Genomic DNA, 12,500 nt, shown 5'->3' with positions numbered 1-12,500 from the left:
GAACCAACACTCCCACTTTAGTCCACAGGGGGCACCAGAACCATCACTACCACTTTAGTCCACAGGGGGCACCAGAATCAACACTACCACTTTAGTCCACAGGGGGCAACAGAACCAACACTACCACTTTAGTCCACAGGGGGCAGTAGAACCAACACTACCACTTTAGTCCACAGGGGGCAGCAGAACCAACACTACCACTTTAGTCCACAGGGGCAGAACCAGAACCACTTTGCCCCGGGCCCCAGAGATCTCCCCGGTGTCCACAGGCGGCAGCCTGGAGATCCTCCCCTGCAGCCGGGTGGGTCACGTCTTCAGGAAGAAGCACCCGTACGTGTTCCCCGACGGCAACGCCAACACCTACATCAAGTGAGTCTCGCCGCACGCCACGAAGCCCGGCCGCGTTTAGAGTCGACCCGACGGGAACATCCAGAGTTTAATAAACGGAGATTGCGTAACATTCTAGAACAGTCAAAACGATGACGTCATAGTTCTCTTATAGTATCTGACTGGCTGGTTCAACACTCTGAGCCGCTCACGTCATTGTTCGAGAGGATTTACGGGCTGCCCGGGAGCCTTTGAGCTGCGGGCTCAACATCCCGTCATTAGCATAAGCTGTGTTCTGATGTCGGCCGCGTTCAGAGCGACAGATGTTTACAATAACCCGCTATTAACGGATTGATCACGGTCGCCATAGAGACGGGAAACAATGTGCAGTGAGAACAAGGAAACCAGAGGAGTCGCCCCCTGGTGGTCAGGAGAGAGAATGCAGCTTCAACACATGAAGCATAGACTTCTATACAACCAGAGGAGTCACCCCCTGGTGGTCAGGAGAGAGAATGCAGCTTCAACACATGAAGGATAGACTTCTATACAACCAGAGGAGTCGCCCCCTGGTTGTCAGGAGAGAGAATGCAGCTTTAACACATGAAGCATAGACTTCTATACAACCAGAGGAGTCGCCCCCTGGTGGTCAGGAGAAAGAATGCAGCTTTAACACATGAAGCATAGACTTCTATACAACCAGAGGAGTCGCCCTCTGGTGGTCAGGAGAGAGAATGCAGCTCTAACACATGAAGCATAGACTTCTATACAACCAGAGGAGTCGCCCCTGGTGGTCAGGAGAGAGAATGCAGCTTCAACACATGAAGCATAGACTTCTATACAACCAGAGGTCGCCCCTGGTGGTCAGGAGAGAATGCAGCTCTAACACATGAAGCATAGACTTCTATACAACCAGAGGTCGCCCCTGGTGGTCAGGAGAGAGAATGCAGCTTCAACACATGAAGCATAGACTTCTATACAACCAGAGGAGTCGCCCCCTGGTGGTCAGGAGAGAATGCAGCTCTAACACATGAAGCATATACTTCTATACAACCAGAGGAGTCGCCCCCTGGTGGTCAGGAGAGAGAATGCAGCTCTAACACATGAAGCATAGACTTCTATAGAACCAGAGGAGTCGCCCCCTGGTGGTCAGGAGAGAATGCAGCTCTAACACATGAAGCATAGACTTCTATACAACCAGAGGAGTCGCCCCCTGGTGGTCAGGAGAGAATGCAGCTCTAACACATGAAGCATAGACTTCTATACAACCAGAGGAGTCGCCCTCTGGTGGTCAGGAGAGAGAATGCAGCTCTAACACATGAAGCATAGACTTCTATACAACCAGAGGAGTCGCCCTCTGGTGGTCAGGAGAGAGAATGCAGCTCTAACACATGAAGCATAGACTTCTATACAACCAGAGGAGTTGCCCCCTGGTGGTCAGGAGAGAGAATGCAGCTTCAACACATGAAGCATAGACTTCTATACAACCAGAGGAGTCGCCCCCTGGTGGTCAGGAGAGATAATGCAGCTCTAACACATGAAGCATAGACTTCTATACAACCAGAGGAGTCGCCCTCTGGTGGTCAGGAGAGAGAATGCAGCTCTAACACATGAAGCGTGGTCGTGGATGTTTCAGCTTCTCTCCGTCTCAGATGAACTTCTTGTTTCGTGTCAACCAGCTGATTCACTTCAGCTCGAACACTTTCCCCCGCCGCCGTTATCAAGGCAACATCTGTCGGCTTTTTTTTATTTGTATCTCGATGAACCCCCCCCCCCCCTCCCCCCTCCTCTGCTCGCGCGTTAACTAGCTGGAGGCTCTTCGGCGGTGCTGAATATGCTGAATAAAAAAGAGCTGCTTAGTAATTCGATTACAGAGATCGTGCTGGTTCCCCTCCCTCGCCCAGGCCTGCCGCTGTGTGTGTGTGTGTGTGTGTGATTGATTTCTTTTAATTGTAAGCCTGCGTGTGACACGTATTTATGTTTATACGCCTACGAGCATCCCCCCCCCTCCCCCCTCTTCCCCTTCATTAAACCTTCACACCAGGGTAATGGAGGATTTCTGTCATTTCAACGAGAGAGTTCACAGCTCAGAGAAGCTCGGATAATAGCTCATTACCTCAGAGAGGAGGAGGAGGAGAAGAAGAAGAAGGAGGAGGAGGAGGTTGAGAGATGAAGTCAAATGTGTTCCATTGTTGGTGAATAAAGACAGAGAGGATGAGGGAAGAGGAGGTGGAGTTGCGTTCAGGAACTCAGTATAAAATTATTAAATGATCGATAAGCTCCGACATTACTGAGAAAATAACTCCTCAACACGCTTGGAGAAGAGAGGGGCGGTCAGACGGGTGTTTAGTTAGTTGCAATCTGCAACCTCACCACTAGGTGGCTCTACGTCTTTTAATGGCCATCTTCCCAAATGAAGGAGGGAAATAACTGCCATGATTAATCAAAATGAACGTTTTCACGTGTTCAACATGGAACTCTTTTATTGATGTCGTTCTTTCTCGATGGCGTGAACACACGTACGGTCCAGGTGACATTTTGGCGTTTGTTTCCACCATTTAAAGGAGTATTTTCACCCATAAAAGTGAGACGTGGAGCCAGATTGTGAGACGTGTCTCTGTGTTTGTCGGAAACAGGAACACGCGGCGCACGGCCGAGGTTTGGATGGACGACTTCCGTCTCTTTTACTACAGCGCTCGGCCTGCAGCGCGAGGGAAATCCTACGGAGAGTAAGAACACACACACACACACACTTGATTTTCACACTGGCCTGGTTCCAGATCTGTGAATTGGCCGCCCATCTTCAATCAGAACGGGTGGTGTTAAATTCCATCTTCGATTCCCTGGACATTTGTTGCGGTCCCCACAACGTCATTAAAACAGGAATCCTGGAAACACACACCGGTCCCCACAACGTCATTAAAACAGGAATCCTGGAAACACACACCGGTCCCCACAACGTCATTAAAACAGGAATCCTGGAAACACACACCGGTCCCCACAATGTCATTAAAACAGGAATCCTGGAAACACACACCGGTCCCCACAACGTCATTAAAACAGGAATCCTGGAAACACACACCGGTCCCCACAACGTCATTAAAACAGGAATCCTGGAAACACACACCGGTCTCCACAACGTCATTATAAATGAGAGCCAGCGGACACACACCGGTCCGCACAAGGTTATTAAACAGTGAGCGAGGTACACACACCGGTCCCCACAACGTCATTACAACAGGAATCTCGGAAACACACACCGGTCCCCACAACGTCATTACAACAGTGAGCGAGGTACACACACCGGTCCCCACAATGTCATTACAACAGTGAGCGAGGTACACACACCGGTCCCCACAACGTCATTACAACAGGAATCTCGGAAACACACACCGGTCCCCACAACGTCATTACAACAGGAATCTCGGAAACACACACTGGTCCCCACAACATTATTAAAACAGGGAGCGAGGTACACACACCGGTCCCCACAACATCATTAAAACAGGAAGCCGGGGAGCACACCGGTCCCCACAACGTCATTATAAAAAAGAGCCGACTGACACACATCAGTCCCCACAACGTTATTAAAACAAGGAGCGAGGTACACACACCGGTCCCCACAGCATCATTAAAACAAGGAGCCGGGAAACACACACCGGAGCCAAATGTCAGCGTCTATCTGGCGGCTGCAGGTAGACGCTGACATTCAAACACGGCCGTCCACTTTTAATTATCTGATAGATATTTTATTTATTCCTCGTCTGACTGTGTGTGTGTTTGTTTGTATGTGTGTGTTTGTGTGTGTGTGTGTGTGTGTGTGTGTGTGTTGTTTGCATGTCGCCAGCGTTCGAGGCCGAATAGAACTCCGCAAGAAACTCAAGTGCAAATCCTTCAAGTGGTACTTGGACAACGTCTACCCGGAGCTCAAGTAAGTGTGTGTGTGTGTGTGTGTGTGTGTGTGTTTGCGCGCACAATGTGTGTTGTTCAGATGTGTAAAATGTCTCTTTAAACGCCTCATTCAGTTTTCTTCGTATTACATCACTCCCTGATTGGCTAAACTCCCCCAGGACCTGTCTGCACCCCCCAACACACACACACACACACGCACACACACGCACACACACACGCACAATAACACGAGCCCTAGCACTGATTCCATCACGTACGTACAGAAAATGCATTTTACACACATACACACACACACACACACACCAATACAAATGTTTTTAAGACACATAAGGGCTCATTTAGACACACACACACACTTAAATAACCCATTTATCCACTGAAGGCTGGTTTTAATCCCCTGGAATGGAATTAGCCGGCCTCCTCTCTCGGGGGAGGGGCCTGACTCCTGAAACCAGCGCGACCTTTACCGGGTTATTAAAACGCAGCGAGATGATAGCAGATTGAATTAAAGCTGCAGGGCTTAAGACAAGCTTATTATGGGATGTAGCGAGAACAAAGGATGAGGAGGGTCATCGGAGAGGAAGATCGGGAAGAAACTTTTCTGGAGTAATGAGTTGGGTGGCGTGGAGGTGCAGCGGATGAACACCTCCGCCTGTCTGAGAGATCAAAGAGCGGCCGAGCTCATCGCCTTCGTCTCATTGGTCCAGAGTCCCGGATGACTCCGCCTCCCGCTCCGGGGTCATCAAGCAGCGGCAGAACTGTCTGGAGTCCCGTCAGCCGGAGGGCCAGGAGCCGCCCGTCCTCACGCTGGCGCCCTGCGCCGGAGCCGAGGCGCCCGCCGCCAACCAGGCGAGTCCACGGCCGACGACACGCGGGGAAATAATGACGGCTCAGTTTTAAGCTTAAATTAGCGAAAATAATAAAATAAACAGTTGATATTTTGCGAACGGATAATAAATACTCAATAAGCCGAACATTCATACTCAAATACACATATTAGTAATAAATGTATGATATAAATTATCCTGATTATTATCCATCATCACTGATGGAATGTGGGCGGTTAAAGGAATATTTCATTTTATTTCGATGAGCTTTTACTAGAATATGAATTTAAATTAGTATTTAAAATTCAATGTTTCATTTCTTTGGATAATATTTATGTTTCTGTCTCAGACAGAAAAAAAAATAATAATAAAACACATCAGCGTCAGTTTGAATCTCTAGTGAGGATGAATATGACTATAAGAGTTAATCCGCTTTGATTTAAATATCAATTAAAATGTGCGGCGCACTGTTATTTAGACGTGTGTGTGTGTGTGATGTGTGTGTGTGTATAATGTGTGTGTGTGCGTATGTGTGTGTATGTGTTCATAATGTGTGTATGCGTATGTGTGTGTGTTTGTATGAATATGTAAAAATAACAATTTGTACAAACAACAACAACTGCTGTTGACTCCCGCTCTCCTCCTTTGGCTCCTCCCCCTTGGCTCCTCCCCCTTTGGCTCCGCCCCTAGGAGTGGGCGTATACTCACGGGCAGCAGGTGCGGCAGCAGCAGCTCTGTCTGTCTCTGTCCTCCACCTTCCCCGCCGCCCAGGTGCTGCTGCTGCCCTGCAACATGGCCGACGGCAAGCAGGTACACACACACACACACACACACAGACACACACACACACACACACAGACACACACATATACACACACACACATATACAGACACACACATATACACATTTACACACACACACATACACACACACACACACAGACACACACACACATACACACACACATATACACACACATATACACACACACACAGACACACACATATACACACACACACATATACAGACACAGACACACACACACACACACATACACACACACACACACACACACACATATACACACACACATACAGACACACACATACACACACACAGACACACACTCACACACATATACACACACACACACAGACACACACACATACACAGACACGCACACACTCACACACATATACACACACAAACATGCACACATATACACACACACATGCACGGACACACACACACACTCACTCATGCACACACACAGACACACACACACACACATACACACACTTGCACACACTCATACACACACAAACACACACACACACACATGCACACTCATACACACACTCACACACTCACTTGTCATTACCTGACCACTGGACACCTTGACGGTATCCCAGAAGCCCTTGCAGCAGAGAACACCCTGACAACTAATAAATCACCTGTGAGAGAGAGAGAGAGGGGGGAGAGAGAGAGAGAGAGAGAGAGGGGAAAGAAAGTCAGACAAAGAAGGAGAGGAAAGGGATGGAGAGACATCCATAGACGGAGTTGCAGTAGAGAGGGTCAGCAGCTTCAAGTTCCTCGGCGTGCACATCTCCGAGGACCTCACATGGACCACGCACACCACTCACGTGGTGAAAAGGGCCCAACAACGCCTGTATTTCCTTAGGCGACTGAGGAAATTCAACATGGCCCCCCGCATCCTCAGAACATTCTACACCAGTACCATCGAGAGTGTTCTGACAGGTTGCATCACCGTCTGGTACGGGAACTGCACCGCCCTGGAGCGTAGGGCACTACAGAGGGTGGTGCGGTCGGCACAGTACATCGTTGGAGGTGAGCTTCCCTCCATCCTGGACATATACACCAAGCGGTGCGTGGCCAGGGCCAAGCGGATGATGAAAGACATTAACCACGCCACAAACTGTTCACCCTTCTACCGTCAGGCAGGCGATACCGCAGTATCAAGTGCCGCACAAACAGACTGAGGGACAGCTTCTTCAGTCAGGCCATCAGGCTGCTGAACAAGGACTGAGACCCTCATTAACACTACACACCAGAACATATTCTGTGAATATCTATGGCCATGGTGTATATTTTATTACATTGTTTATATATATATATATTGTATATATATATTGTATGTATATATATATATATATATATAGTCTCATCAAAAGTGTATATTTTATTACATTGTTTTATATATATATATTGCCATGATGTATATTCTATTACATTGTTTTATATATATATTGTTAATACTTTCTTCTTTTTTTGTGTGTGGATATTGTATAGTTTATTCTCATTCTTATTCTTTTTTTAGTCTGCTACTGTTGTCGGGAGTTTTGCACATAAGAATTTCACGAACCGATTATACTTGTATAAAAGGGGATGTGACAATAAAAACTTGAAACTTGAAACTTGAGAGAGGGAGCTGAAGATCACCAACTGTTCAAGATTCAAGATGTTTTATTTGTCACATACACACACAGGGTGTGCAGTGAAATGAAAGTGGCAATGCTCAGCAGGAATGTGCAAGGGCAACAAGTACACACTATTTACAATAAAAAACAACACAATATTTACAGTAAGTGTGTGTGTGTGTGTGTGTGCCTAAGAGGGCAGTTGTGTGGGTCTATGGGGGTCCTGGTGAGGTCGGAGTTCACAGTCCTGATGGCCTGAGGAAAGAAACTCCGTCTCAGTCTCTCTGTTCTTGCAGCGTGACTACGGAGGCGCCTGCCTGACCGCAGCAGCTGAAACAGTCTGTTGTTGGGGTGGTGAGGATCCTTCATGATCCTGCCGGCTCTGGTTCTGCACCTCCTGGTGTACAAGTCCTGCAGGGTGGGAGTGTAGTTCAATAGTGCGTTCAGCCGAACGCACTACTCTCTGAAACCTTCCTGTCCTGAGCGGAGCAGTTGCCAAACCAGGCTGTGATGCTTCCTGTCAGGACGCTCTCTACAGCTCCAGAGTAGAAGGACTGAAGGATCCTCTGGGAAACTTTAAATTTCCTCAGCTGCCTGAGGTGGTAGAGGCGCTGCCTTGCCTTTCTCACCAGAGTGTCTGTGTTCGTTGACCATGTCAGATCCTCGGTGATGTGGACTCCCAGGTATTTATACCGCTCACCCTCTCCACAGTAGTCCGTTAATCCCCAGTGGTGAGTACGTCCTCTGTTGTTGTACCCTCCTAAAGTCCACAATCAGCTCCTTAGTTTTGGTGACATTCATGATGAGGCTGTTGTCCTGGCACCAGAGTGACAGATCAGCAACTTCCTCCAGGTAGGCCTTCTCGTCGTTGTCGGAGATCAGGCCCACCACCACTGTGTCATCCGCAAACTTGATGATGGTGTTGGAGCTGAACCTGGCCACACAGTCATGTGTGTACAGAGAGTACAGTAGGGGCTGAGGACGCAACCCTGGGGATCCTGTGTTCAGGTGAGGGGTTTGAGGTGTCTGCCCACCCAGACCGCCTGAGGCCTGGCGGTCAGGAAGCCCAGGATCCAAGCCCACAGGGGGGAGTTCAGTCCCAGCTCAAACAGCGTGCCGCCAGTCTGGAGGGACTATGGTGTTGAAAGCTGAACTATAATCAATGAACAGCAGTCTCACATAGCCCCCCCTCTGGCTGTCCAGATGAGAGAGTGTGGTGTGCAGTACCTGGGAGACAGCATCATCCGTGGATCTGTTTGGGCGATAAGCAAACTGCAGCGGGTCCATGGAGGAAGGAGGAAGGCGCAGATGTAGTCCTTTATCAGCCTCTCAAAGCATTTCATGACCACCGAGGTGAGGGCCACGGTCGGTGATCATTCATACAGGCAGGAGAAACATGCGTGGGCACAGGGACAATAGTGGATCTCTTGAAGAGGCGGGGACCACGGACTCAGCCAGGGAGAGGTTGAATATTGTGGTGAACACTGGAGCTAGCTGGTTAGCACAGGTCTTCAGTACTCGCCCAGATATGCCATCTGGACCTGCAGCTTTCCTGGTGTTCACCCTCAACAGAGCCCTCCTCACACTGTGCTCGGTCACAGAGAGTGTGTGTTCATCCCAGTGGTAGAACTCACCTCGGCTACATAAAAGTGTTGTTGCTTGGCAGGCTAGCGCTGTTGTTGCCTCAAACCTCAAACCGTGCATAAAATGAGTTCAGGTCGTCCGCTAGGGATCGTCGGCACTCACCATTGCGGCTGTGGGTCTGGGTAGTCTGTGATAGTCCGTAGCCCCTGCCATAGGCGCCTGGTGTCGCTGCTCCATCTGTGATTCCTCTGTCTCGTACCTCCTCTTGGCGTCCTTCACCGCCTCCTCAGTCCATAGACCGCTGCCTTGTACCGTCCATGTTGCGGATACAAGACCGGAGTTATAGGCGGCAATGCGTTCACAGCTTCACGGATGGATCTATCAACCCACGGCTTTTGGTTAGGAAGACCCTAACTTTTACCGTGGGGGCGATGGTGTCCGCGCTAAGCGTTGCTAGAGGCTCATTGCTACCGTCCAAACTCGCTGGCGTCACTGGAACTGGATTGGATCATGTCCCAGTCGGCGTGCATAGGCGTCCTGTAGCTCAGCCTCTGATTGGTCAGACCGCTTCACGTTCCTCGTCACTACCGCTTGCGCGATCTTTGCGGTACTCGGAGCAAGAAAATGGCGGCATGGTCCGATTTGCGAGCGGAGGAGAGACAGCCTTCTCGCCTCTCTTGGATGGCATATGGCAGTGGTCCCACGACCTTTCCGCTCTGGTAGCACACGTAATGTGCTGGTGAAAGTTCGGCATGACTTTTTAGGTTTGCCCTAAAGTCCCCAGCCACCACCACAGCGGCGTCGGGATACTTGTTCTGATGCCGACAACACATCATGTAGGTCCGATAGTGCTTTCGTTGTCGCTGTGGTGGAATGTGAGCGGCTGTGGTGATGACCGGAACTCCCGGGAAGGTAGAATGGGCGGCATGAGATCGTCAGATGTTCCAGGTTCGGCGAGCAGGAGCGAAAGAGTCTTAATGTTCTTGGTTCGCACCACATGTTGTTAGTCATAAACAAACCCTCCACCCATCTTAGAGACTCTTCCGTTCTGTCTGCGGAGGAAAACAGAGAAGGACTCGGTTGGGCATATGACTCGATCCGGCACCAGCGAAGTCAGCCATGTTCCGTCAGACAAAAGATGTTACAGTCCCTCATGTCCCGTGTGGTTGAATCTGATCCTTGCCTAACATCATCCATCTTATTTTCCAGAGACTGGGCGTTAGCAAGAAGGATGCTGGGCAGAGGTGGGTGTGGGCTTGAACTCTCAGTCTGTTCAATTCGCTCCGTTTCCCTCGATGTTTTCGTCGTCTCCCCGTAGTAGCGGCTCCACTGTTGTTGTTGTGGTTCGCTCGTACGATCTGCCGGCCTCTGTTCACGGAGAAGAGTGTGTGTGTGTGTGTGTGTGTGTGTGTGTGTGTGTGTGTGTGTGTGTGTGTGTGTGTGTGTGTGTGTGTGTGTATGTGTGTGTGTGTGAGTGTGTGTGTGTGTGTGTGTGCATGTGTGTGTGTGTGTGTGTGTGTGCATGTGTGTGTGAGTGTGTGTGTGCATGTGTGTGTGGTGTGTGTGTGTGAGTGTGCATGTGTGTGTGCATGTGTGTGTGTGTGTGTCATCGCTGTTATGCATTATCTGATCTATGAATCACGAGTGACGGGTGTGAAAGATGACGTGGACGAGAGAGAAAGAGACGGAGAGATAGAAGTGACACAAAGGAGGGAAAGAAAGGAAGACTCCAAAATATCAACAAGATGTAAGGAGATAAGGAAGTGAGGAGGGAGGGAGGAGGAAGGATGAGTCGAGGAGACGAGAGGAAAGGAGGCGGAGAAAAGATGGGCTTAAAAAAAGGAAGGAAGTGGGAAATGTGGAAGGAAAGGAAGAGTGTAAGAGTGTAAGGAGAGGAAGAGAGGAAGTAAAGAGAGAGATGTTGCAAAAGAAAGGAAGATAAGATAGGATGGAAGGAAGGAAGGAGGAAAGGAAGGAGGAAATGAAGGAGAAATGAACGAAATAAAGATAGAAAGGTAAACAGGAAGGAAGGAAAGTAATGGAAAAACAAAAAAGGAAGGAACGGTATAATGAAAGAAGGAAGGAAGGAAGGAAGGAAGGACTGAACTGTGAGTGAAAAGGTGAAAACGTGAAGGAAGTGAAGGAGCTGAGGAGACTATTAAGTGAGCGTTGACATGAACACTCACACACTCACACACACTCACACACTCACACTCACACACAGTTTGGGATTGTTGTGTGTGTGAGATAGCGAGCCGTTAAATTACTAAAAAACATAACACATACATAAATATATAAATATATACACACACCTGCTTGTGTGTGTGTGTTTGTGTGTGTGTGTGTGTGTGTGTGTTTGTGTGTGTGTGTGTGTGTGTGTGTGTGTGTGTGTGTGTGTTTGTGTGTGTGTCGCTTACATGTTACTGAAACTAGTAAACCTTTGTTCAACACACACACACACACACACACTCACACACACACACACACACACACCGACTGCTGTCACATTACCCAGTAGTGTGTGTGTGTGTGTGTGTGTGTGTGTGTGTGTGTGTGTGTGTGTGTGTGTGTGTGTGTGTGTGTGTGTGTGTGTGTGTGTGTGTGTGTGTGTGGGAGTGTGCAGGTGATAGCTAATTAGAGTGAATATATACAGGAGAAACACAGAGAGAGGGGGAGGGAGGGAGGGAGAGAGAGAGGGGAGAGAGGGGGGGAGAGAGAGGGAGAATGCATGTAACAAACAGCAACTGGACATTTTCAAGGAGGTTTATTTTGAAAGGACAGTGTGCTTAAACGTGTGGAAACTACATTTCGGAATTGTATTTTCAAAATAAAATTCCTTGAACATGTCCAGTTTCCACACATTTTAAGCACACTGTCCTTTTAAAATAAACTTCTGTAAAAACAGTTTCTTTAGTCTTTTCAAAATAACAGAATCTTTTCAAAATAAAACAGTATTTTCAAAATAAAAGAGTTTTTTCCAAATTAAATGTTGTCGTAGGTTTACGCAGAGTTTTTGCTTTACTTGGTTAGATTAGGGAAACTAAAATACCTTTTGATTAAAGTAACTATCAAGTAGTTTGTGATGTAACTCGTGGAACAGGTGAAGTCGGCGTCTCCTGGTGAACGTCGTGTGTTTGTGTGTTTCTCCCCTGGAGGAGCGGACCTCATGTTAATAAGCCCCAACGCCGCGTCACGTTTGTCCCTCACAGGCCACCGTACTCCTGAGGAGGAGAATACTAGATTCAAGATTCAAGATTCAAGATGTTTTATTTGTCACATACACACACAGGGTGTGCAGTGAAATGCAGGCCGTGCAATGCTCAGCAGGAATGTGCAAGGGCAACAAGTACACACTATTTACAATAAAAAACAACACAATATTTACAGTAAGTGTGTGTGTGTGTGTGTGTGTGT

General features: G+C 48.4%; 1 protein-coding gene across 1 annotated transcript in view; it reads left to right on the top strand.

The window, feature by feature from the left end:
* The window catches only part of galnt14 (UDP-N-acetyl-alpha-D-galactosamine:polypeptide N-acetylgalactosaminyltransferase 14 (GalNAc-T14)), a 47,186-nt gene that overhangs the window by 25,210 nt on the left and 9,476 nt on the right, over positions 1 to 12,500 (top strand). The window contains exons 9-13 of the mRNA XM_056428891.1: positions 249 to 369; positions 2,961 to 3,053; positions 4,172 to 4,255; positions 4,944 to 5,085; positions 5,754 to 5,873. Coding sequence (XP_056284866.1) covers positions 249 to 369; positions 2,961 to 3,053; positions 4,172 to 4,255; positions 4,944 to 5,085; positions 5,754 to 5,873 — 560 coding nt within the window. The remainder of the gene's footprint in view (positions 1 to 248; positions 370 to 2,960; positions 3,054 to 4,171; positions 4,256 to 4,943; positions 5,086 to 5,753; positions 5,874 to 12,500) is intronic.

The sequence above is a fragment of the Pseudoliparis swirei genome, chromosome 12, assembly GCF_029220125.1.
Source record: "Pseudoliparis swirei isolate HS2019 ecotype Mariana Trench chromosome 12, NWPU_hadal_v1, whole genome shotgun sequence".
NCBI lineage: Eukaryota > Metazoa > Chordata > Actinopteri > Perciformes > Liparidae > Pseudoliparis > Pseudoliparis swirei.
The sequence above is the reverse complement of the archived record's forward strand: the minus strand, read 5'-3'. Positions and strand labels throughout refer to the sequence as shown.